The sequence below is a fragment of the Primulina huaijiensis genome, chromosome 15 (assembly GCF_012295235.1).
Source record: "Primulina huaijiensis isolate GDHJ02 chromosome 15, ASM1229523v2, whole genome shotgun sequence".
Taxonomy (NCBI): domain Eukaryota; kingdom Viridiplantae; phylum Streptophyta; class Magnoliopsida; order Lamiales; family Gesneriaceae; genus Primulina; species Primulina huaijiensis.
The window spans coordinates 965,823-993,340 of record NC_133320.1 but is presented as its reverse complement, the minus strand read 5'-3'; the positions used below and the strand labels follow the sequence as shown (position 1 = coordinate 993,340).

Here is a 27,518-nt window from a genome sequence, read left to right as displayed (position 1 = left end):
CTACGTGTAACAAGTATGAGTTAACCTACCATATAGACATTTTAAGTGAAAAAAATAGATCTGTGACTACACATTTGACATGGGTCACAAACCTGTAAGAGCTTAGTCAAAGTTGATCTAGCTTGACTAATTCTGCCACTTTTGCGGCAGAGAGAGGCAAATTTAATCCATGTCTCCGCGTCTTCTGTAGGAGGCAGAACAAGAGACCTAACAGCCAAAATTGCTTGCCATACCTGTGAATTACGATGTTTGAACATCGGAAAAATAGTATATAGAAAATAGATAGTGGGTGAGAGGGCAGACAGATATAAGCTGAAGTGCAAAATCCTAATCACATGTGGTATTCACGCATTATAAACAATTAAGGTGGGGGTAATTCGCCTCACCATTGAGTGTACATCAAGGAACCCACCAATATTAAAAAACACCTTTTGTTTCACTGCAGTAAAATTTTATTCTAACATGTTTATTTTTTGGTGGCTGGAACCTCAATAAAGATAATGCTCGTGCATGCCATAAAAAGGGAAGTTCCTAAATCAAAAGTTGGTATTCTGTTCTCGTAATCCATTTCAATGAATATTTATATTCAAATTGATATAATTACGTTTTTTTCAAATTGATAGATTGCTAATGAAGCCAGCTGATCAACGCCGCCATATACCTCAACATTTCGTTTCGTGCCTTTTATGCGTTCATTCCACATGTCGCGAATGAGCATCTTTCGTCCCTCAGCAACAGTGTTTCCCAGAGGAAGAGTGCAGTAATCGATTACCTGTTTTGCAAGGCATCAGAAACACTATCAGTATTAAAATGTTTCGACTGTATAAACTTAGCCGAGATATCAAAAAATTTTGAGATGAAATAATGGCATATACCTCCTCTAGTTCTGATAGTTGCTGAATGCGAACCATATTGCTATATGCTCGTTCATAGCTTTCAAGAACCTAACAAGAAGAAATCGTTAACTATTTCATGTGCTGATTGGAGCGTATGAGATGTTGAAAATCAATAAAATTTAGTGTCAAGGTTACCAACTTCTTAACATGTTAATGATGTCACATCACCGACAGCAACAAGTCAAGAAGTTTATCGCCAAGCTTATTGAAACTTAAAAGCTAGAGAAAAGGAATTTGAATAAAACATTTACAATGCCTAAATGACAAGGATAATTTACAAGGCAAAGCAAATCCATTTATAACGAACTAACACTTGTTGAACGATCAATGAGAGAGAAAAGTTTGTATATTCTTTTTTTTTATATGGAATAATATCACGTTATTAATTAAAATCTATGTTATTAGTTACAAGACGCGGACAAGTAATCCGCATAGTAAAAAAGGAAAAAAAAAGCTCTGATCCTATCAACATTTGTATATTCCACCAAAGAGAGACATAATCACAATAAGAGCCACAAATTACTTGCAGACATAAAAAAAATACGGTCAGGAAAGAACAACAGAAAACATATTTTCCAATAAAAAATATATATAGATAGCAACAATTCGATCTCGGGACATTTTTAACCCATGCTTCAAAGAAATTGATGCGCACAGCCGCAGAAAGCTGTCTTTACTATTTAGTTATCTGATCCATGATGGTCGAACCGTAAAAGAAAGAAAATAAATGAGAAAGTCATGAAGTAATGCACGAACTACAACATTCCCATAGGAGCACAGGGAATACTCACCAAAGAAAGTAAGGTTGCATATATATGGGAATTGCTAGCCCTTTTATACTACGGTATACTGCTACTGGAATTGAACATTTAGATCTGTCAACATTATTGAGCATTTCTGCGCTAAAAACTTACGCTTGAGTTATAGTCACAAAACATTTTGGAATTCTAGCAAAAAATTTCAAAGTCTTAAGTTCCATTAATTTCCTATATTCCTTTTCCCCCAGTAACTTTATATGCTACCGTCTAAGTACTGAACAAGAGACGTAGATCACAACTAAAATTAGCTTCCTCCACTTCACATCTCTAACACTGACTTAAATCAGGTTTTCTGTCATGTTTTTCCGATTAAGCTGCAATTCATCTCCCACTCCAGTGATCAGATTAAGTTGCAATTCACCTCTCACTCAAGTGATCAAACCAGATTGCAAACAGCTCACTCATGAGTCATGTGAGCCATTTCACTCAAGTAACAATGAAGAAAATAAAGTTAACGACTTTCTAAATGCCATATAAAGAGAAACGCCTTCATAATTAAACGATATAACCTCCAAAAACTAGTAAACCACCAAAAACTTAATAGGTGATATTGTGGAAACCATCACCACAAGAAAATACTCCATTAAACAGTATAGAAATCCATCCTTCACCCTTACTAGTGCCACTACCTGCCCCAAAACTAGCATCACCAAAATAAGCCTCAGAAGACCCAATTCATGCATGTCTTCAAAGGTTGATGAGTAGCCATGAACCACATGTTAGAAACCCATATTTCCAAAAATATTGGATTCTGGAGGCTCAGTAATGTAGCATAGATAAACTGTCGCATAAGTATAAGTAACTCCAATTATGGTAATTTTTATGGATGGACAGATAAGTAGGCAAAATAGTGTGGTAAAGAAAGAACAATGAGAATCAAATTCAGGAAAGCTGTGATTGCCACAAAAGAAAAGCAGTTCACAATGATGCATAGAAAAGTAATGCCTAGGCAACAGATTGCTGAGAAATTCATCAAAAGATGTGTAATTAAGCTCAGTTATATTTTTCACTTGCATGCAGTAATTACCCTCCAGCTTTGGTGGTTATAAGTTAAATAAAGGTAATCGAAAATACAAAGGCACCGTTTGATACGTAAGATGAGATTAATAATTTGAAGATAATAGAAGGGATAAGAAAGTTTAGTACATGGACATTTAGTACAAGGGTTTAAACTCTGTTTCTATTTGGTTCTATTTATTCTGTCTGGATAAATACTAGTACAATATTTAATTTTCCAACTTTACCCCTATGACAATACATATCACGCTTCCTTTCTTTTTTACTCCAAGGACAGATCTACCCAACTACTATCTCACTCAATGATGCTTTTTCACATTTCTTAGATCAGACATCCGATCTAGAACAAAAGAAGATATGTGAAAGGAAGTCAAGGTGATGGGTTACAAATAAATGTTCCTCCATTTTTTTTGAATTTCCGAATTGTTCACAATCGGAAGAAGAACGAAAGTATTTAACTCTTCGTTGTTTTTCGTTAATTTTGATGCCTTTGTGTCTTCGAGAAGTAAAATTTGCAGGTCTGTCGACCGTTGATTTATTGAAGTACACCGTACGAGGTTCTTTTGAAGAAAAAATCTAAGGATGAGACGATGCAGTCAGTGTGAAAGTAGGGAGTTGACAAACTATTTGCGAGGCCGAACTGGACTTCAATGGACGATATGTAGTAAACCTCATTGAAGAACGACGGCGGCCATTTTCAATCGAAGAGAACAAATAAGTGAGAAATGGGAAACAACGTTTTAAAGTAGGGCGAAGGGTAATTTTGTAAAAGAGGCAAGTTTTCTGATCTACTGTGGAAATAGGGACTAAGAATACCTTCTTGACTTTGGGATTGAATTCTTGCATTTTCACGTTTCTACAGTGCGTCATTCCCGGGCCCATGGTTATCCCCAGTGGTCTTAAAAATGAACCAAACACTTTACTAAAAGTGTTATCCTACACTAATCCCAAGTACCAAACGTGGCGAAAGAATACTAAATAAACATAATGGATGTCAACAAGCCCAACCTATGTTGGTATATTATCACAAGAAAAAAGAAGTCAGTGTCCAATGTAAGAATTCCTCATGACAACACCACATTTCTTCTTCTGATTCATTAAATAAATTGGAAACATACCAATGCAGACACTTCTGTTGCCAAACATTTCCTTGCTCTTTCAACATACTCACGTGCTTCATCATACTAAAGATTTGAAAAGAGGAGAAAAGCCACATCAGATAAGGAAAAACAAAATAGAATAGTACAAAAAATTAAGATACCTTTCCTCGACGAACTAATAGTACAGCCCTGAAGAACGCTCCATTGCTACTCCCATCACCTGTGGCAGCAGTATTTCCCAAAACTCGAAGCTTCGTTTCATCCCCATCATCTAATCGAGAAACATATTCCGCCATCTGATCCCACTCACCCATATTCCAGGCAGCACTAGCAGCCTAGATAAACAAATCAGGTATTTGTTACAAAAGGGACAAGGTTTGATGGCGGTTATGTAATGAAAAGGGAATCAGGAATAAATAGTTCTTTTTTTTTAAAGAAAAATAAACTTTATTATGATAGTAGAATGTTTTACAATAGACGCGGAATAGTTCTTTCAGTTATGTGAGTTAAGGATTCAGCCTGCTTCTATTTTAATGGGGTTGGTTTGAAAGTTGGCCTGATGACTCTTACTCAAAAGAAAATATCAAAGTAGAATCGTGGTTTATAATTATTTATTTTTTAAAAAAACAGTGGAGTTCATGAATAGGATATAATGAAGACCAAAAAAAACCATTGGTGCCATTTCCAATCGAGCAGCTGGTTCAGCAGGTGTCCAATACTCTTTGCAGAGATTGTTGAGCTCTTCCCACCGAGCAAGTGCAGCAAGGCATCTCATGCGCCCTGACAGAGATAAATGGTAGAAAGAAATCTCATCCTCAATCAGATGCATGTCAATAATTGATCTATGTCATGCAACGTGAATCAAAAGTAGTTCTGCTAATAAACACAACATGGTGAACAAAAATCATAAAAACCGTAGGCGAAATAACAATCAACAGCTGTTCGACCACCTATCCAAGTTCAATCAACAACAAAGCACTTTTTTATTTTCATCCAGGGCTGCAGCAAGACAGAGATGTGCATTTACATGATGGCTATACAAATTCAAACAAATATGTCCCCCCTAATGCTCATATGTTACCCTCAATACACACCTAGTGTTACATCCAAAACAACGTGTGGAGTTGATGCTTGTGAGGCTTTGACAGTGTAAGCTTTGAGAGCATCATCCCATCTCTGAAGCTTCTCATACCTAGATAAAAGCAAGTTCATATAAGCCAATAAAAAACACAGCTAATTAGATTTATAACTGCAAATACTCTCAAATGTAGAAACATTCATAACACGACATCTCAGTGTCAAAAGAGTTCAGTGGACTCCAGGAGTGAATAGGTACAATACTTGAGCTCATGATAAGGCATACCAAGACTCCTTCAATTGAACACCCAGATGTAACTGAGCATATGTCAGTATTCCAACTGCCGCCTGAATATCAAAAATCTAACTCAGTAACATGAATAAAATTTGCAGACACACGTCAACAAGTAAATAATAACCTCATGCTGGTGTAATTGATTATTTATATGAATAAGTGCTTCAACTACAGCAATAGGATTAGCATCCATCCTATTTGTGCGTGCACCATCGAATTCCATCTCTTTATAGTGCAGAGCCTTAGCAAATGCGCGGCACTGAAACAGAAAGTGAGTTGATACACAATTAAGGCATGATACAGGAAGATCCCCCACAGTTTCTGACAGCAAAACTCACCTTTTCTGCCAGAGCACCAAGGAGGCGGATATCAATAGGAAGAGGATGCCTTTCATCGTGCTCCATAAACTCAGCCTGAACAAATCATTTCACAAACATATCAGCAGAATACTAATTTCAAGGTGGCATGATAAATTTTAATCTCCAAACAGCTTGCCAATACCATGCACTTTTATTTGTACAAAAAAATGATATTTGAAAAGATGACCTTTGCTTTGTTAAAATAATGTTGTGCAATAGGTTGCATTATGTGTTGTTATCAAATAGAGATCATTTTCTTTAAAAACAATTTGATTGGCCCATTTTTTAAAATAGCCCTGCACTTTCCCCAAAAAATTAGAAGCTAAAAATCATATTTGCGACCTACTATGTTCTGCTCATGCCTCATTGATTCCAAGTCTTAGGAAGTCGCTCTTTTCAAGACGTGAAAAATATAACTCTTTACACTTGGATACAGCGACTCCATTCATCATAAAATGTTTAAGAAGAAGAAGAAGAAGAAATCTTCTTTAAACTATGCCTAATGAATGAGTCAAATTCATTGAAGCAAAAAAGTTAAAGGTACAGAAAGTAGATTCTATCAGTAAGGTAGAAGCCAAATTCAGCTCTACGTTCCCAACTCCAAAACAACTTACCAAGTTCAAAAGTGTAGCGAGAATTTCTGGAGGGATATTTGGAGATGAAAATGCCATTTCCAAACTACGTACTAGTTGTCTTTGGATAGTCTCATTCATTTGTGACCAGCAGCTGACAAAACCAGCTGCAAACAACTCCCGCCCAACAAAAGGCTGCAAACAACATATAGTACTAAATCTTAATGGAGGACGATTTTTTTCATCCCTAATGGGCTAAGGATGGTTTGGGGGAGATAAAGATGCATAAATTAGAGAGATACCTGCAGCTGGGCAAGTTTGGCACATGTTCTCAGAGCTGGAGAAGGTGATTCCTTCAGTAGCTCAATGCTAAAATGCCTCATCCACTCTGCCCAGTCCTCTTTTGTACTTCGCTGAGAAGCTTCCCCAGCAGCACGTAATCGAACTTCGTTTATCTATGAAATTTTATAAGCAACTCAATTTACTGGTTCTTCACATTTCGCTCAAAAGTTTCATGTCAAGCTCCTCTTCTATAGATTAAAGACTCTTCTAACATTACCAACGTCAATAACATACAAGAAGGGACATCATTCAATATTCACTTCACCTAAAAAATTATTTGTTCGAGGTTTTATCCGATTACAGTCAAGACTATGTAAATAAGATTTCATCATCCATCTACTGCGACAGTCCATATATGTTTATCATGAAATTAAATTGGTAGAAACACTACATATTCTCAAAACATATTAGATTTCTTCCTTGAGCACAAGCTTACGAAGTATCTCCAATAAACGTTCTAATTCATGTAAATGATATACAGGAATCTCAGGACAAACATGTGACATGTCTACAAAATGCTCACAAGTCACGCAGTTATAGAAACTGATTGTGAGTACAACTTGCAGATGAGTGCTTCAGCACTAAACTTTAGTGGAAACCAGAATGACATGCCGTGCCTAACAATGCGCCAAATAGCTAATGGCACTCGCAGAAAAATATAAAACTAGTTGAAATTTGAAACTGTTTATCTGAGCTATCCCAAAAATGACAAAATGAACATTACAATGTAAATTGCTCTGACTCACAGAAAAAAGCAATGTAGTTGTAAAACTAAAAGGTTTTACTTCACTGATGAATTATGAGTAAACAGGGAATGCAATTTACTTATACACAGTAAAGAATTTTAGTAAATTTAATTCCAAACATACAGACCGTGTTAATCATCTTTAATTTTGAATAAACAACTGCTTACAACAAAACTAAATAAATGCACCTGATGGGGCTTGTGAGGGTCAATTTTACCCTCGGGATCATTCTCTGTATCACTTAAAGGGTCACTAATGACCTCCCCAGGAAGCTGGCAATTTTGTCTCTGAGTGGCAGTACTTCCTATTGTCAATAACTCCCTTCTTTGCAGGCGGCCTTCAATTTCTTCAAAATCCTTGTGCTGCTCAAAGTTGAACCATAATACGCATAAGTATATGTATTATAAAACACAATTCAAATTTTAAGGAAGCCATAGGTTTTGATTGACTAGAATAAGGAGCTGGATAAAATATATAAGAAGATAAAAACTATACACGCAGGCGATACTTCAGTAAAAGCTTATGGATGGATGGAATGAAAATTGTGAAGTCCTCCCCAAGAGCATGTGCAAGGCAACAAAGTGCATCAACAGCGTCATTTCTCAGCTCATCACTCTTACTGCAAAGAGATGTCTAGTGTGTTAGAAGGGAAGGCGAAGAATAGCATAAAGACAAGTTGTGAAGCAACAATTGCCCAATTGTTCTATATGGCTGCATAAGTAATAACATCAATCAAAATATAGTGTTTGACCTAAGTCAGAGTTCAAAAATTTAAGTTGTATCATACAACCAACAAGTAATTTAGGTACAAAACCAAGTGAGAGAGGGGTGTTTGATTCTCACAAGTAGGAACAATTATTTGGCGTAAAATAACAATTGCTCCCAAGTCCTGTGAAGCTGCCAATGCAATTAAAATGCAGAGATAGGATTGTAGGTATTTTTTAAAAAATCGAATTGCACAGTTATCACTGAGTATATAGTTTGGTATAATGCAAGGCAGGTCAAAGCAAGACAGAAAAAAGAAAACAGGTAAACTGAGTGAGATTTTTCTGTACAAGGTCCCAGCCAAATGATTCTACACAGTCATACCTTTCTCTATAATGATTTCCAGGAGCTTATTTCTATGAAGAATGTGAATTTTTTTGTCAAAAGAAATAAGAATCATGCATCTATGATAGAAAAAACACAGTCATGGTCATCTAAATCTGCACCATCGCTCTATTCAACTGGGAGATTAAGTATGGAAAGCATGAAATTTTTTCTATTCAATGTTTCATTATCATAATCTTTTCATTTATTAAGGGGTCTATATAAAATTAAAAAAATGAAGAAGATTAACAATAATTTCGGAAAATGCCACAATAAAGAATATTCAATGTCACACGAGATGCACTTATATGTCACCAAGAAGTAAATAAGGGGGGATCTAATATTTCTGTCGGTGTTAAAACTCCGCCAACTATAAGTGCGCTCAAACAGAATAACATTTCCCCTTGATTAGTTCCACATCGCACACATATAAGACACAGAGACAAATATCAAACCCGTCCAAGACAAGCTTCAAGTGATGCACAAGAGCTGATATGTGACCCATAACCTGGTGATGCAAAAAGTACAGAGAAATGTAATTGGTGATATATATACATGTATATAACGGAAACAAACGAAACAATGACTTATAATCTGAAACAAACCTGTACACGAGGAATCAACCTAGTGAGAGTTCTGATAGCAGAACGCCGCACCTCTACAGATGCATCCACTTTGAAAATTCGAATGAGTGCTGGAAGAAGTAGATGCATATGCTCATCCAAGGTCCCTGCACATTCAGGTTAGGGATTCAAAATTACATCTTTAAAATATCAATTAAACTGGAAAAAGACAAAAAAGGGACACCAACCACCAAAAACTTCAAGAGTATGAAGGATGTCCATGACATATGTATAGTCTTTAAACCTCTCCGCATCAGTTAGGACTTGAATACATGATGGAAGGATAAAAGGAAGATGTGTCCTAAATTCATCATTGAGTGCCAAACAAAGTTGCTCTAGCAGATGGAGAATCTATAATTGCAAACCCACATCATAATTCCCAAAAATGTATGTTTTCCGCACAATCTAAATGATAATTCACTTTCATTAGCAACATTGCTAAAAAGGAAAAGCTGAATTACCGGAGATCCATGCACTGGTCTACTAGCAGCAGGCAAACTGAAGGACGACCATAATTCTGATATCAGAGAGAACAGCTCCGGAAGATATTTTCGAATGTGCTGCATGAGCGAAATAAAGATGTAATTAATACAAGGCATTAATATCAATCAACATGAATATACAGATGATGTATGCAAGTACCTGGCGCACAATAGAAACCAAAGTTCCAAGTTTCCACGTTATGTACTCCTTAAGACCATCATCACACGTGCGAACAGTATGAAATAGGTCGGGCAGAACCTACCCAGTCAAAGAAACCACACCATTCAGAACAAAAAACCGATACAAATACAACTATAGACCAGATCATTAAACAATTTACAGTTGCATATCCTAGATCATCTTGTAACTATACATAATAAACTTCTAAAATAAAAGAAGATTCTATGGTTAATAATATGAATATCAAAATTTTGAATACTGAAAATGCAAGTGTGCTTACGCATTAAAAAACTTGAGATTGGAAGTTTGGAGAAGTCAAATATAGCTAATGTAATATCTTGGGAATGCAAAAACCCAAGGGAAGTAAAAGAATGAGTCGTCTCGTGAGTTTGTAAAACTCTTAATAACCAATTATACCATGCATGGGTCTCATTGCCTCATGATCAGAAAACCCAGACATCGGATATCAATGGATACTCGAATCAAGTGAGTTGTCCAGATGTCTGTTATGCTGGCATATGAAGCAGACAAAAGTTTCAAAACATCTACCGCAAGGAAAGTACAATAACTTCATCTTCTTTTGTTCATGGCATTAAGCCAAAAAGAAAATGGCAATTCAACAGAAAAACATCTTGCTGTGAAGGGGAAAGTGATGAATGTGTTTGTCCTGGCCTGAGTTATCTTTATTGATTTATATCTTTGGTAGCTCATATTTTGGCCTTAAACCAGTAAATGTTAGCAAAGTACCACATTATTTCATGTCAAATGGATGCTTTTTCAAGTTGAACAATTGAAATTTTCAGATACAGCAAATGAAGAATATCCAAGTTTCTTAAGAATAAAGAAAAATAGGGGCATAAATTCCACATTCGCATATCGTGTCATTCTCAGGTAAAAATAATAATCATGACGCTGTTGCTAGAAATGAGTTGACTAACCTTAGGTAGATATGGAACGCAACCAAGACCCATTGACTTGCCTCGCAGAATAAAAAAGTAAGTTAATGCACAAAAACCCCAAGTAAGCAACTCGGTACAATAAAATATAAGAAGCAAAATCTAAAGAAAGAGGAAGGACATAAAATATCCAATAGAAACAGAAGCAACAAAAACGTTCAACAAGAAGTAACCATCATATCAAACTAACCTTGAATATGAACATAAGAGATCCTACCACCTTTTGATGGTAACTCGACAAGGAAGGATCTCTAAGAATCCGCATGAGAGAACTGATGGCAACCTGAATCAGGACAGAGTTACAAAGAAGCAAATAAAGGACTTTCCAGTTTATAAATATAAGTCGGCCAACAGAAAACACAGGTATTAGATTTAAGTCTGACGGTGGGATAATAATCTTCTGATGTCGCAAATGATGGCCAAAGATCCATAGGTAATTCATCCATTGACCGAATGAGTTGACCGGCATCACCAGCTGGGCGGGCAACTTCACCATGGGATCCTGGCAAACTTAGTTGATTCCGCCGATGCGCGTGGGGATCTAAAGCTCCCATTATGCCAATAACCTATAAAAAAAAATAAGTAGGTTAAGCATAAAAAATAAGTGTATAACACTTTGAGCAATCATGACTCCAGAAGCTGCACAACCTTCAAAACTTCACGTCTGGTAGACCAGGCTAGCTCACCATTGAGCAATTTCAAAAGTAACCCAAGCAATTGTGGATACTCATTATAAGGTGTTATAACATAACTGCAACATAATACAACATAATGTCAGACCCTTTGTCCGGGTATACAAAAACAAAAGAATCACACCATACAGAAACCCCCTAAAAAAGACATCACTCATTAAAAATTTTGACGAGTTATTTTTCCTTGTAACCAAATGCCCAATATAATTAGAACTCCATATCGTGTTACTAACACTTCATGAAAAGTAAAAATAATTTCATTCACAAACACAAAACTGAGTACAAATAAAACAACTATACTTTAAAAAGTATGTACACATTTAAAGTCATTAAGTTAATAATGTACACATTTAAAGTTAATAATGTTTTTCTACTTTGAGAATAAAAGAACACCATCAAGGTCATGGCGGGGGTTTTGGCGGACCCCAACTTGTTCATCCAATAAAAAAACGGAGGAGAAACTAGATCAAGACCTTGTTACAAACAACTGGGTAAATTTACCACATAAATAAGGTCGACCAGTTCTATCTAGCGTGATACACCTACAAAAAAAACTGTCATAGCACGACTCAAAAACCAAAATGATAACCATCCTGACGGTTTCTAACTTCAAGGAGTTGGCAACATAAGTTCATCAAGGCATCTAATTGTTCTATTAAGAGGAAACAACACGTGAATAGTGATTTCCTAGTATATTTTAGACTACACAACCAAACCTCGATGGAAAAACAAATTTAGAGAGCAATGTCGACGAGTTCAAACGGAGGTTTTAGGATGCCCAAGCTAATATTGCAATGTAGATGCAAATGATAAAAAACAGTTGCATCTACAAGTAAATTCATCAGCACTCGAACATCTTTTTGTTAGGTATGAACCCAACAAAGTTCATGGTATGCATTTGTAATGATCTATTAAATGCATATGTTCATAACCCACAGTATAAGTCATCAAAAAAGTGAATTTGTTTCGAAAAAACTAACCCCATTGAGAGACATAATCGGGGTTAAGATGAACATAATTGTGCATCCTTTTGAAGCAAAATGTTCTAAGAACTTTACAGTTGATAAACTTCCACTTCCAGTACTAGCCATTTAGACTTTGCAACAAGATGTTTTGAATCGAAATAGTAGTTGAGTCAAGCAAAGATTCATGTAGCAATCTAAGGCAACTATAAATTTATAACAGGTTAAATACAAGCAGAGGATATACAACCTGCTAAAAAGTCACTATATTCTATTAAACAACCAGAGATTTATTATGCGATAAAGAAAAACTAAATCGAAATAAAAACCTCAAAGTAATATATACCCTGTGCTTTGTACCACTTGACCAAGAGTTGTGACAGCAACTTCCCGTTTCATTACAGAAGATCCGTCTAATAAAGCTTCCACAATTAAAGGCATAAGTTCTGGAATATACTGTCTCATCGCAAAGCCACCCTGAGCACATGGGAAAATTCATGAAAAGTTGACTTTCATTCCAGCAACCATGAAAAATTACAAAAACAAACTCAACTAAACAGTCAAGGGTGAACCTAAACAGTCTTAGAAACATTTATTTGTTACTCCCTCGTTCTAATGACTGAGGGTTTCCTTAATTATCTTTTTCACCTTAAAATGATCAAAAACTTTAAGAAAAATTTAAAGTTTGAGATGGAGTTTGAATAACATTTTTTGAAAGCTGGATAATACAGGATTAAAGAGGCCGGAAAAAAAATTAAGAAGGATTGACGAATTTGGTGACATCTCAAAAAATCAAAATTCTGTTGGGGCCAACTCATTTTTTTATAGGAAACTATATATTAAATAATTAAAAGCTATTAATTACAAGAAGCGGACAAACAATCCACACAACAAAAAAAAAAAGAAAACAGAATCCTTGATCATATCAACAACATATATTACTTTTTTTTTGGATAGAAAACTAAACTTTTTTTTTTATAGGAAACTAAAGTTTATAAATAGATAAAGTTTTACAATAGTTTTACAATAGTAGCGGATGAGTAGTCCGCAAAGCGATTACTAACACAACCTATAAAGTACTACCCCAGTTTCGTCATGCTCATACAAATTTTCAATCCCTAATCAAGTCTGAAATAGATAAATGATTAAACTTTGTAATATTATTCGTCCAACTCGCAACCCTGAACTTGATCTTCTCCCAGACTTCGTCCACTTTCTCCGACACCTCTGCGAATATTCTGTTATTTCTCTCCAACCAGATCGACCAAAACGTACAGTGTATCACCAAGTACCAAAAGCTCCTAAATTTTCTGTCTGAAATTCCTCCCGGCTCCATAACGAACATGTCTACTGCCCTCTTCGGAAAGACCCAATCAAAACCCAACTCTTGCAAAACTTTTGTCCAAATACCTTTCGAAAAAGAGCAATGTACCAATAAGTGGTCCTGATTTTCTTCTTGCTTCTGACATAATGTGCACCATTGCGGGCATAACACACAGAGCGGCCACCTTCTTTGCATTGAATCACAAGTGGGGAGTTTCCCCGTAACCACAATCCACGAGAAAACCTGAACCTTATGAGGGATATGTACTTTCCAGATATTGTCATAATAAGGAAAAAAAGGGAAAGGGGAAAATGGAAAGAAGGAGTTGTAAAAAGATCAAACAGAAAACAGACCTAAAGAGTCTCCCAACCAAACTCTCAAGTCCCCCACACCCAGCTCTAACCTAACCGTGTCTAGAACCCCTAAAAGATTAATGAACTCACCCATTTCAGCCTCATTTAAATCTCTTCTAAAACGCACGTCCCATTGAAAGATAGGATTGACTCCACTAGACTGCACATCAAAAAAACTACTGATTGGTTTATTAATAGAGGTACAAATCCGAAAAAATAGATGGAAAACGCTCTTGAAACGACTGCCCCCTACCCCCAAAAAAAAAACATCTTCCCAAAATCGAATGACATTACCCTCTTTTAACACCGCCCCCACCAAGAGATGAAAAGCCGGGTAAAAACAAGAGATAAATTTCCAAGGGCTTCTAAATGTCGAATTCCTGGCTAACCCCACATCCCACCCATTATCCTGGCTAAACTTTATTAATATATTAGGAAGTATTACAATAGTAGCGGATGAGTAGTCCGCAAGAAATGTTACAAAAATACTCCCTAGCACCCTATCACAATGTCATCACGACCAAGAAAATTTCCAATCCCTAACAATGTCTGAAATACATAAGTGGTTATACTCTGTCAACTTAGTCGTCCAATCAACAACTCGAAATTTAATTTTCTCCCATACTTCTTCTTCCACGGGCTCCGACACATTTTCGAATATTCTGTTATTCTTTTTCAACCATATGGACCAAAATATGCAATGAATTATGATGTACCAGAAGCTCGAGAACCTTTTCGCAATGAGAGTATGAGACGCCCTGGCTCCATAATAAAAAGATCTTGTGCCTTCCTTGGGACCGCCCATTGGAAACCCAACTCTGTCAGCCAGTCGAGAAAGAACAACGCAAGAGCAAATGATCCTGATTTTCCTCTTCCTTACGGCATAAACAACACCATTGAGGGCTTAGAGCGCAGGCCGGCCACCTTCTATGCACCGAGTCACATGTGGGCAGTTTCCCAAAGCCACGATCCAAGAGAAAACTTGAACCTTTTGCAGGACGGGTACTTTCCAGATATTCCGAAAATAAGGGAATAAAGGAAAATTTAAGATCGGGAAGAAATAATTATAAAAAGATCGAACAGTGATCAACCCGGAAGAATCCCGCAACCAAACTCTAAAATCCTCAACTCCTAACTCCAACTTGACTCGCTCTAAGACCCCTAAGAGACTAGTGCACTCACCTAGCTCAATCTCATCAAAATCTCTTCTAAATCTCACATCCCAGAGAACTGAAGAGTTGACTTTGCTATCAACATCTCTGAATCTTAATCTTGTCCCAACTCTCTTCAACAACTCTTCTAGATTGTCAAAAATCATTATATTCCGCTCCAGCCAAACTGACCAGCAAATACAATGAATTATCAATGTCTAAAAAATTATATCCCTCCTGCCAAGTTCACGTCAAAGATCTGCAGCAAACAGCTAGTGCGAAGATCTTAGAACTACCCATACCAAACTCATCCCCTTCTTTAATCCATTTGACCTTGCTTTTTTGATAATTGATTTGACTCTTTCGACATATCAACTCTTCTAACAACCATTTGATTTCTTTTCTTTCATTCGATACTTCTTCCGATCCCCAACCCTCACTCTAGGGTAAAGTTACGAAGTATGGGAGATGATCAAATTCAGGGTTGCGATTTGGACGACTAAATTGACAGAGTTTAATCATTTATCTATTTCAGATTTAGTTAGGGATTGAAAGTATGTATGGTCATGATGATAGTATCGTAACGGTTTTAAATTTTGCAGATTACTCATCCGCTACTTTTGTAAAACGTATATTATTATAATAAAAAAGTTATGTTTCCTATCATAAAAAAAATTTCTTGCCTTTCACTGAAGTTTTTTACCCTACTAGGATTTTTGTGGCTGCGATATAGAGAGCTTTATCAGAAGAAGTTCCTCATGTTACTCCTAAGTTGGATAAATTTGGACTGTCTATTATTAGAACTCCATACATACTAAGATATCGCTTGGTATCTAGTGTTATATGATATTTTTTCTATGATACGAAAAAGGACATAACACTATAAAAATAAACTATAGTTATTTTCCATAAATTGTTATTATTATTAGTATATTCAGAATCTTACTAACAAATATTAGTTTTAAATAATAATTTGATTATATTTGTATTAAAAATAATTAACAATATTATTATTATTTTCATATATTGGTGTACCCCAACTTTTTAAAAAACAACTTATTTTGACTTGTTAAAAAAAATTTAAAACTTCCCAAACAAATTTTAAGAGTTTATAAGCTCTCAAACAACTTATAAGATGTTTGCTGGTGAGCTAAGCCAACACCCTCTTATAAAGAAACGAGAACAACGTGGTTGCTTGAGAATGAATTGCAAAATTGGACGCTTCAAATAATAAAATATGTTCGCAGAACATGTCAAATTGTAAAATGGACTAAAATTGATTGAGCGCAAAAAATCAGAATCACAAAGCAGATACCCACCACTCTGGCAAGTTCCCCAACGGTTACCAGAACGCCGCTTATGATGCCATTATTGACATTTGCCCCAGTTCCTTCGGAGAGTTTTGTAATAAGGGCCTGGAACACACAAATTTTTGTCACCAAAAGAATACAACTCAACAAAATCATGGGTAAGCATGTCAGCAACCACACCTTGTGTATTGGAGCAATATATGGGAGAATTAATCTCTCACAATTGCGAATTAAGCATCCTAACAATTTAGCACTCTCTTCTCTGCATTTGCTATCCGCACTGCTAGCAATAAGAGCGAGGTCAATACAAAGTCTTAGAAAGAAAATACGAAAGAAACAAAAAATTAAAATAGAGGGTCAGCGACTGTCACCAACTCAAAAGTGTTCACCAAAAAGTTTTATCGAATTTTAGCATCATAACGATACCTTTGCTTTAGGTAAGTCAATAATTGAATAAGATGTCGGCGGAGTGCCGGAAGAACATAAGCTGGATTTTTCTCAGAGAGTCTACCAGCAACTGAAATTGCAATTTCCCGAACTTCAAAATCCTAACAGGAGAACATATCAACTCAGCAGACAGCAATGTGACTTCATTATATTACCACAGACAGAGGGAGCACATTTGTACATATTAAAGCAATCATCAGTTCAGCCCGCTCAAAATTGATACGATACATTACTACTGAAGCTCATTCATTTCCCAGCCTCAGGAAAGTTTGAAATCTTCAGTGCACAACTAAAGTCAAAAAGTCCCAATAAACATACTCATTCAGAACCGAGGCAACTATATTAATAAAAAGATTAAAGATCCTTGGTACCTTATTCAAGAAACAAGTGATATCTAACTCAAGAATTCATGATGTCGTGTAGATGAAACAAACATAATTAACATGTAAATCAACAGTCGCTAAATGCTAAACAAAAGCAAAATAATGTAAATAGAAAGCTCCAACGATAAGAAGTTCTTATTCACACACAAATTTGTCAGGCTTTGTTCCAAACTATCTTTTCCTCGTATATTTCCACAAAATCTATTCATTTAATTATTTACAGATTACAGATAATAGTAGTTATTTTCCAGTTGCATTCTCCCTGAATCAAAGACAAAATGCATCAATTTGAATGCCATGGGGTTTTACAATAGAGTTGCTTATATGAATGCTCCACAAAAGTGGTTAAGTTAGAGGATGTCATGTCATGAAGTTTCAAGAATGGCAGTTGTGGAGAATGAATTTCCATTTTAGGAAAAGGGACATTTGAGGAATACCCACTTTGAAAAAGAGAAAATAAAACATGAAAACCCATGGGACTTGTTCTTCACTACGACTCAAACACATTATACGTGTTTTCCTTACCAAAGGCCTCCTTCCAAAACTAAGCACTTCATGCCGGTTAGAATAAAAAATCAAGCACTTGTAATCAGGGACAAAATTTAGCATCACATAATTATTGCACAATTATCAATCACAATTATTTCTCCAAGATCTAATTTTTATGGTACAAGGAAAAGGAGAGAGTGCAGACAGGATTGACAAAGGAAAATATAAATTAATTGTATTCTCGTGATTTTTCTAATCTAAATTATCTTATAATTAAACGGAAAAAAAACAGATAAATGCTTTTAACCTCATCATTTAAAGCTGCAAACACAGCAGTCAAGGAATCCGCCTGCGCCAGAAAATCATCAAAACCTCCATTCTCATGCAAAGAGGAAAATACAGATCTCCGAACTGTAACGTCAGCATCCGTAACGGCAGCGATAAGAAACTTTTCTACGATCTACAAAATGGTGGCATCGTAACAATGTTAGCAAATCAGTGCAATATTAGTGATGATGTTGCTGCCAAACCACGTACAAGTAAAGCAGATACTAAGAACAATGCACAATATCTATACACCACTACTTCAAAGATAAACAATACGGAAGCTTGATTAGTAGAAAATTAACTTTGCTACTCAAACCGCAGCAGAAAGAGATGTAATTTATCATGTTAAGTAATAGAACTAATTAAAAAGCCCTAGCAATATGATTGTTTGCAACTGTGAAGAGTAGGTTCATATCGAGTTCACAACCTTCCGAACTCCATGATTTCAAACTCTTGACATTTTATAATTCCCGTCACATTAGTGTAGTTCGATACAAAAGGAACAGATTATCAGAAGGAAGATTCTTTATGTGGATGGTGAAAGATAAAGAGGGGCTAATGCTTCATTGACATACTGAAATCCAGAAGTGGGGAAGGCCTGCCTTTTCATCTACTTTACTGTTAACAACTATTGAATACAGCCACTTTGCACGATCAATTCATCTCTATTTCAGATTTCTACAGCTCATAATAAGCCTATTTCCCATTTTATTCATTTTGGCACTTATTCCATTTCCTCCTTTCTTGGGATTTGCACTTTCGCCGGAATTTGAGGGATGAGCAAGTGAACGTTTTGAATGAACTGCTAGGGTCCTTAGAAAGGGTCGGTTTGGTTGAAGGAGCTGAAGATGTTAGAAAATAGGTTTGGATACCTTAGGGATATTTTCTGTTAAATCTTTCTATGAGGCTTTTTTTTCGGATAGTGGTTTTCCCATGTTTCCTCTATATCATGTCATTTCGAAAGTGCCGATCTTATCCAAGGTTCAAGTGTCCTCGTGGATACCAGAGATGGAAAAATTACCAACTTGCGAGATGATACAAAAGAGTTGGCTCACATGCTCTCTTCGCCCAAATTGGTATGTGTCATGTTGGCAAGAGGTGGAGACTTGGGACCACATTTTTATTCATTGCCTTTTTACGAGCTACCTTTGGTTCAAAGCATTAGAGGAGTTAGGTCTGGTTTGGGTAACTCCGAGATCAACGAGGAATTTATTTAAAGCAGATCTTGGACGCCAACTAGGCAGGAGGGGTAGCATTTTTTTATGGTGGTTGTTCATTTTATTTGTTGGTCAGTTTGATTGGAGAGGAATAGGAGCATTTTTGACAAACTAGAAGAACCGCATGAAGAAAGTTGGGACAAGATTAAGTTTCGGACTCATAGCTGGATCGAGAAGCATTAGAAGTTTAAGATATTTTCGTTTTAAAATTTATTTAGGGATTGGAGTCTTATTTGTTGTTAATGTGATCCGGGTTTTTGTCTTCGATTGCTCGAACCACTTGTTCGCTATATGTAATTAATAGTTTTAAATATTATAATATTGTTTCCTGTCAACAAAAAAGTTGCATCATTCTCGTGTCGATCTAATTGACCAAAATATGCTATAAATAAGAGGATATGCAGAAATTAATCATGCCAATTTCAGTTGTTTGAGCCACCAAAGGAAAGTCGTCATCATTATTATTATAGCACATTTCCGCTAGTTGCGTCGTCGGCTACATGAATATTAGTTCTCCAAACTAAGCAATTTTCTCACATGTAATCTCTTAAACAAATATCTAAGATATCCTCTTCGACCACCTTTATCCAAGTTTTCAATGATCTACCCCTCTTTCGGCTCCTTCTATTTATTAACATGTCAATCTAAGATATGTCGAATTGGGACGCGTTTGGCCTTTTATTCACATGACCAAACCATGTTAGATGTCTCTTCCTAGTCATATCATCTATGGAGGCTACACTTAAATAGCTCATAATTCTTTCATTCTTAATTCTATCATTGTGCGTTTTCCCACACATTCATCTTAACATACGCATCTCCGCTACCGACATATTATGCATATATAGTCTTGTAATGGCCCAACACTCTAAGCCATAAAGTATAACTGGTCGAACAATAGCTTTATAACATTTTCCTTTCAATCTCGCTGGCATCCTTCTATCACATAAAACTCATGATGACATCCTCCATTTCATTCATCCTTGTTAATTATATGGTCTATATTCTCTCTAATGTCCCCAGTCTTTAGGATTATAGATCCTAAATAGCGAAAAGCTTCATGCTCTGAGACTTCTGGACCATCAATCTAGATTGGACTACCCATTAGTCTAGATTCAGGACCAAAGTTACAAGGTAAATATTATGTTTTTTAGCAACTAATTCTAAAACATTTACTCTCAAGAGCTTTACGCCATCTATCTAATTTTTTATTTACACCTTCTTTAGTTTCGTCTATCAGGACAATATCATCTGCAAACAACATACACCACGGTACCTCATCTTGAATATGTCTCGTCAGTTCATCCATAACCAAAGCAAAGAATTAAAGGCTTAACGCCGATCCTTGATGAAGTCCTACTACCACAGGAAATTCACGTGACAGCTCTCCAACAGATCTGACACTAGTTACAGCACCTTCATACATATCTTCAATGATTTTGATGTAGCATTGAAGCACATGCTTCTATCTAAGTATCCACCAGATTAATTCTCTGGGCACTCTATCATAGGTTTTCTCTAAATTGATAAATATCATATGCAAACTCTTCTGTTGTTCTCTATACTTCTCAATCATTTGTCTAACCAAGAAAATAACTTCCATTGTAGACCTACTCGGCATAAAACCAAGTTGGTAATCTGATATAGTAGTGATACTCCTACGTTTCCACTCTATCACTCGCTCTCATTACTTCAACATATGGCTCATAAACTTAATCTTTCTATAATTTGAGTAGTCGTCTATATCTCTTTTATTCTTATAAGTCGGTACAATACTATGTCTCCGAGATTATTGCATTTTCCTAGTATCTAGAATCCTAATAGAGAGCCTAGTCATTGGATTCCAACTTCCCCTAGACACTTCCATACCTCGGTTCAGTTACATCGACTATAAATTGTATACTTGTATGCATGCATGAAGCACCAAGTGGTCAGGGATCTTGGCATAGGAGTTGTATACTATATTTGTTAAAGTCCCTACTTGAGCATGTCTACTCTACATACATCTTCACTTAAAAGTAAAAACAACACAAACAATTTAGATATTGAAGGCTCCCTTAGAATCACTCTTTCAAGAGCACGGTCATAAGAACATAATCATTAATCATTGGAAGTGAACTAAATTACATTGCAGAAGATAGTTGGAATGTGTGATTTCTCAAAAGCCAGATTTCTCAATTAATCAAATTCCATAGTGTATCATCACCATAACCCATGGTTAGATTGGCTTTTTGCAAAATCCTTGAAGGCTTAGTTGATCTATGGTTTTTTCCAAGAAATCTTTCAATAAATTCCATTCGTTGTTGCATCAAAACACATAAATGCTGAATAATCCGGATAGAATTTGAACTAGGTAATAAAATAGAATAGTTGAATATTTTTTTAAAAAAATGAGATTATCAAAGAATGCACATTGAGTGCTAAAACTGCACACTGGAATTCTTGCAATAGATCCATAATCGAAACACACCTTCCAACATGAGCTTTAAAATTTGATTACATCACACTGTCAAAGAACATGAATGCATTATGGTCACATACCTATGGTGTTATACATAATCAAATGTTCATTGTTGTTTTCCGCGAATGAATGGGCTCTATAATCAATTCCAAACTAATTTATCTCCTTTGAAAACATACCAGAATGTCAATTATGGCCTTGTACAATCTACCTCTAGGCCTCTAGCGGCATACAACAGTCCATTCAACATTTGGAGCGTAAATTTACGTACTAAAAAATCATCCATTGTTACCCAATACCCCAATTTGATTAAATTGCGAAGTTAACAGGTATCTAAATACCCAAGTTCGTCAGTAAATCCTTACATGACCTTTGCTTTGTCGTATAAGACTTCATGCCTCATTTCCATATATGTGGGAAAAAATATTAATTTTTTTAAAATTTATTCAGAGTTACTAAATTGTTGATAATAGGGGAATTAGTAAAGTATTCACGGAATCAAACCTCCTCAACAAGACGCCGCCGCCTTCCACCAGCTCGACTAGTTCTGTTAGAACTAAATTCTGCAGAAGAGACACCAGATAAGGAATTGGCGACCAATTTGCAGCAACACAAAGCAGCATCTTTCCTTGTAACTCCATCCTCATCATCTAAATACACCACAACAGATTCCCGTGCAAACTCAAGAAGATCATGACCCTAAATTGGAAGCATATTCATTAATATAACATAGAAGTTAAGTATAATAAATAGTTCGAAGTAACACAACCTTGAAATTAAACCGGCCTAGAGATTGTAAAGCGAGTTGAACAAGGGCAGGACCACTAAGTTCCAATACTTGCACGGTAACAGTTGTGCCACTAGTCCTTGTAATGGACATAGATGGTCTTGACTGCACTTGATGGTGTCGTGAAAGAACAACAGAAATGCACTCAAGCAACCGTAATTGAACGGTTGGAAGCAAAGATGGAATGCTGCAATGCCAAACAAAACTAAATATCAAACCCCGTGAATGCAATTAGACAAAGGAAACATAGAAAAAAGTATGCATTCTTTCTGAAGACCTAGTAGTTATGTGCTCGAGGGATTCCACTAGAGTGACGGATAAACCAGCAGAAAACATTGCATCCAAGAGATAACGAACATAAGGCTCCATGGAAGGGCCCATAGCTTTTGCTATATTTCCAACACAAGCTAGAGCCTCAAGAGAAGGGCGCCCTCTACGAGGAGCAATCTACAAACAGAAGAACCATAACCAAAATTATCTGTATGGTAAATGCACAGAACTACCAGAAAGCCATTGACTCAGAGACAGAGTAACAACATAGCTAGTTGGCTTAGACCCTACCGCATCTCGCAAGTGCGATGTTATTGTCGGCAAATAATTGATGAGTTCACCATCCAAAGCACCTGCCATTTCCCCAAGAGCAATGAATCCACTGGCAGCTTCTGCAGGCATTTTAAGAACATGAAGTATATGCCTCATGCAGATCTGCACAGAAGGGATTGTGAGCCAAATAAAGTTCTAAGCATTAGCAAGCACAAATTTACTCATTTGTTAAGGTAAAAGGATACTGACTGTCAGATAGTTAGTCACAAAACGATCACGCAAGAAATGGGCAATTCGTGGTAGCAAAGATGTAATGCTGAGACGAACTAGCCTATCCCGGTGCTCCAAATAGCGGAGAACAATCTCAGCAACTTCTCTATACCTTGACATCATGAATTCACCTGTATTCCTGCCCAATTGATACCAAATTCACAACAAACCCTAAATAATGATGAGAGGATTTTTCATCTCAGCATTCTTAAACTATATGGTAGCCACATTGGTGAAACATCGTCTTAAAAACCAAATAGAGAATGCGCTGCAATATATTGCCGCAAAAACCAGGTAAAGCTTTGTAGAAAATGGAGATTGGCTGACCTCACCATAAAATATAAAAATCGTGAAAGATGTAAAGAAAGTTCCCTTGGATCATATAAAAGCTTTGTTCCGAATAAAAATAAATAAAACATATAGTTGCATGAACTAGTATACGGTGAGTGCCAACTAATGCCTACAAAACAAGTCTCGAGGGAATGCCCAAAGCCAGGGAATCTAAAACAAGTAAGGACTAGACAAAAGGTTAACTGAAATCATTTATGCTTCAACACAAACACGCACTTAAAATAAAGGGCATTCCAAAATTCACCAGAAACAACACACCTAAACAGACATAATACCTACACAGCTAACTTCTGAAGAAGATCAACTCATTGTTCCACCTACCTCAGCAGTTCCCCAACTGCAAGCAGAGAACCATGTATACTGTGTACAGGGGAATTTCTAGCCAATCCATCTTGTGTAGCCTCGAACATACGATAATACCTGCAACAAAAAAATTTCACAAAACAATGGACATGTGTAAAAAGTGGCAGAAACAACTTCCTCACAACAGGAAAAAACAAAAAAAAAGTTAAGAAACAGGATATTTCAAATTGCCTTCAATTTCTTTTTTGGTTGGAACCAAAGACAAAACATTATTTTAAGAATTTGTATTGACCATGAAGAGGCTTCAACCTAAGGCGTGAAAAGGTTCTACAAGGACAATCAGGGGTAATTTTTAATGTTCAATGGTAAAAGTAGCAAAAACTCCCTTCCAAAAATGTGACAATTGGATTATGTTTCTTCTATTATTGCACATATTATTAATAAGATATAATTTGTTTCTTATTATAGTTTTTATGAGGATTATAACACAATATATAGCACTCCTTTTATTGTATCTGATCCTTACTGGTACTTCTTTTGTAACATTTTTTTCCTCTCCATTTTTATCTAGCAGAAGGCAATATTGTCAGTGATGTAAGACTGGATATATTCCATGACTAATAACTCTTGGACCAACTACTTTAGTACAAGGCTTTTCTAAATCTTGAATACTATTAAATTATGTACGCGTTAAACTAATACCAAGTGCTTCCAAACCTCCTACTTGATTTTTCTAAGGGAAGCCAAGAACGATTGCTCCAAAAGTCATGAGAGCGCGCTTAAGTATCTATAAGTAAAGACTCACTTGGGGTAAATTAATTATTAATTAAAATCTAAAAAGCATGGTTCACCAAGGAGCAGACATTTTAATCTGATAAGGCAAATGGTAGGTAATTAAATGGGTCCAACGATCAAATATATTGCATTTGTTTCAGTTCCACTCCTGTTCTTAATTTCAAAATAAACTATTTCTGTCAAAATATAAGCCATTTCAGACATGCTTTCACACAGTTTTGCCAGTTTCACATTACATTTCCAAAATACCACCAAGAATACATTTGTTCAGAATTCAGATTAATATAAAAGAATGATATTTTCCTTTCTAATTTCAAAAGCACTGATGCTTAGCCATGTAGAAACTGAATTGGATTTCATCATATCAATGGGTTTTTCATGTACGAAAACAAATATAGCCACTGAAATAGATATGTAACACAGATGTACAGCTTATTTCCACAACATAGATGCGACCATATAGAAAGGAAAAAAAGCTACAATTACCACTGAACACGCCATCTGGTTTCACGCTTTTCAATAACCCGGAGGCAAGCACGAAGTGCCTCCACAGCTCGCTCCCGAACTTCTAGCTTTGGATCCCTTAATGCAACCCAGATAGCATCCACAAATTCAGAAACGTGAACATTGAATACTGTTGAAGCATTCTCAGCCATTTCCTAACAAGAAGATAACTTCACTGCATAACTCTTAGCTTGGATAAGCATATTATTTAGTGCTTTATATTTAAAAAGTAATCTGAGCGAATTATTGTCATGTTTAGCAAGTTAATTGAGATTCTCAAGGATTAATCATATTGTAAAACAACACTGAAAAGCTATATTTTAATGTTCATAATTTATGCCTTTGACCGATGTGATTGACGTGATTTTGATTACTGCATTAAAAAGGAGGTGAATAAACAAAAACGTCAAGCAGTTCTTGCAGCAAACAGTAAACAGAAAGGAAAAACAAAGCAAAATTCTGAAATCAAGAGGAAAAGGTTTCCAGAAAAACAATAATATATATATGGTTTTGGTGCATTCTAATTATAGTTCTTGACTGAGAAATTAATTGTGTGAATTGTTAATCAACTGTCCTGCCAAAAATAGATTGTTATATTTTGTTGTGGTTGTGTTTTTCTTAATTATGTGTGTTGAGACTTGAGCCCATATTTGTTAAAAGCACACGAGGCAACAAGCAGAACAGGGGTCAAGTCTGACCGGTTTCTAAGAGCAATGGATAAATCTTTAATACGGCAATTGTTTTGGCTATGATTGATGATTTGTCCATAAACATCTCTTAATTATCCACGCTGTTTCCTCCTTCGATCATCCATATACAAGCACATAGAAAATAAATATAGCGCCAAAATTGTTTGACTTTATCCTAGTAGACTTCCGTGTAGCTCTGAAGCTTTGTAGCTCCGTTATTGGATTTGTAAATAATGAGAGAGATTCTAAACATGGAACTTACTTTTAAGATCAAAACAGCAGCAAGACGTCGATGTTCCACTCTATCAAGACGAAGCCAATCCAGTGCAATTTTAACCTAATAATAGTAGAAATTAAAAGTATGAGAAATATTCAGCAAAATGGAGAATAAAAATTTCAACATACCAAGCGTTCCACTTCATCGGCAGTCATTGCCCCACCAGCTCTGGCTAAGTGGNGAAAGAGCTTTTAGGTTATTGAAAAAGCAACGGTCAGTCTTTAGAAGCCCTTCATTTTATGGTATCAAGACTCGTAATCAAATGACCATGGCATGCATTTTACTTTACGACTAGGGGTGTCAATCGGGTCGGGTGGGTCAAGTTTCGGGTCAACCCGCGAAATTGTTTTATTTTTTTTCCCAACCCGAACCCGAAGCAACCCGAAAACCCCCAACCCGAACACGAACCCGTCTAACCCGACNAAAAGAGCTTTTAGGTTTTGAAAAAGCAACGGTCAGTCTTTAGAAGCCCTTCATGTTATGGTATCAAGACTCGTAATCAAATGACCATGGCATGCATTTTACTTTACGACTTTATATGGGGTGAGATGGTTGTGGGTCTGCTAGAGGATGAATTTGTAGAAACAATGGAAAAATGATGAAGCATGACCCGAGGAAACGATCAATAATGTTGAAACTTCGACATATTATGATAATTAGAGGGAAAAATTAGCAACGACAATGTACAACCAATCATTAGGATTTAATTGAATTTTATTGCTTTTATGATATTTGAATTTGAATATTATGAGTCGTTAGACAACTCCATGTTTAAGATGTTTATAAGTTACTAGTTTCTTCCATTTTGCTTCTTACGTTATTGAAATTGAACATCCATATTGCTCAATTAAGCATACTATTGTCCCTAACTGTGAGTTATGGTGATTCATTATATATATGTTGGTAAATTCAAGTGTTTTGAATGTATAATGTCAAGAAAATTTCATTATATAGACGCTATAAACCTCTTGTTGCTGAAATTTGCTGGGTGTCCATGTATCTGCAGTGCATTTGTGCCATAGTATTCATTCATTAGCACATGTCATTTGATATTTTTTTAACAATGAACGAAACCCATCATATAGACATGCAGATATACTTTGTAACTTGCAGTGTTGAGTTTTGATATTTTATACATTTATTCCTGAGAGTTAAATGTGATATTTCTTTTTCATTATTATTAATGTGGTGAACAGTTATGAAACTGTCAAGCATCCAATATGACAGTGTGAAAAGTAACAAAACATACAAGACACGACGAATATGGTCGATTAAAGAAGAAGAAGCATTGATCGACGCATTGAAAGTTGTTGTTAGAACGGGATGGAAA

General features: G+C 36.0%; 1 protein-coding gene across 1 annotated transcript in view; it reads right to left on the bottom strand.

The window, feature by feature from the left end:
• LOC140959496 (serine/threonine-protein kinase TOR) overlaps nt 1-26,362 on the bottom strand; it is a 32,912-nt gene extending 6,550 nt beyond the window's left edge. The window contains exons 1-37 of the mRNA XM_073417353.1: nt 26,317-26,362; nt 26,174-26,248; nt 25,205-25,377; nt 23,942-24,040; nt 23,249-23,408; nt 23,018-23,161; nt 22,734-22,903; nt 22,439-22,643; nt 22,174-22,368; nt 17,972-18,124; nt 16,772-16,893; nt 16,526-16,625; nt 16,355-16,450; nt 12,554-12,684; nt 11,202-11,304; nt 10,937-11,119; nt 10,744-10,836; nt 10,536-10,571; nt 9,577-9,675; nt 9,396-9,494; nt 9,123-9,285; nt 8,917-9,041; nt 8,767-8,819; nt 7,718-7,841; nt 7,411-7,584; nt 6,437-6,589; nt 6,177-6,329; nt 5,542-5,616; nt 5,328-5,462; nt 5,195-5,256; nt 4,926-5,023; nt 4,502-4,611; nt 3,993-4,166; nt 3,850-3,915; nt 876-944; nt 662-772; nt 93-233 (exon numbers count right to left, since the gene is read on the bottom strand). Of these exons, the coding sequence (XP_073273454.1) occupies nt 93-233; nt 662-772; nt 876-944; nt 3,850-3,915; nt 3,993-4,166; nt 4,502-4,611; nt 4,926-5,023; nt 5,195-5,256; nt 5,328-5,462; nt 5,542-5,616; nt 6,177-6,329; nt 6,437-6,589; nt 7,411-7,584; nt 7,718-7,841; nt 8,767-8,819; nt 8,917-9,041; nt 9,123-9,285; nt 9,396-9,494; nt 9,577-9,675; nt 10,536-10,571; nt 10,744-10,836; nt 10,937-11,119; nt 11,202-11,304; nt 12,554-12,684; nt 16,355-16,450; nt 16,526-16,625; nt 16,772-16,893; nt 17,972-18,124; nt 22,174-22,368; nt 22,439-22,643; nt 22,734-22,903; nt 23,018-23,161; nt 23,249-23,408; nt 23,942-24,040; nt 25,205-25,377; nt 26,174-26,248; nt 26,317-26,343 (4,449 nt within the window). The 5' untranslated portion in view covers nt 26,344-26,362. The remainder of the gene's footprint in view (nt 1-92; nt 234-661; nt 773-875; nt 945-3,849; nt 3,916-3,992; nt 4,167-4,501; nt 4,612-4,925; nt 5,024-5,194; nt 5,257-5,327; nt 5,463-5,541; nt 5,617-6,176; nt 6,330-6,436; nt 6,590-7,410; nt 7,585-7,717; nt 7,842-8,766; nt 8,820-8,916; nt 9,042-9,122; nt 9,286-9,395; nt 9,495-9,576; nt 9,676-10,535; nt 10,572-10,743; nt 10,837-10,936; nt 11,120-11,201; nt 11,305-12,553; nt 12,685-16,354; nt 16,451-16,525; nt 16,626-16,771; nt 16,894-17,971; nt 18,125-22,173; nt 22,369-22,438; nt 22,644-22,733; nt 22,904-23,017; nt 23,162-23,248; nt 23,409-23,941; nt 24,041-25,204; nt 25,378-26,173; nt 26,249-26,316) is intronic.
• Between the last annotated feature and the right edge of the window lie 1,156 nt (nt 26,363-27,518).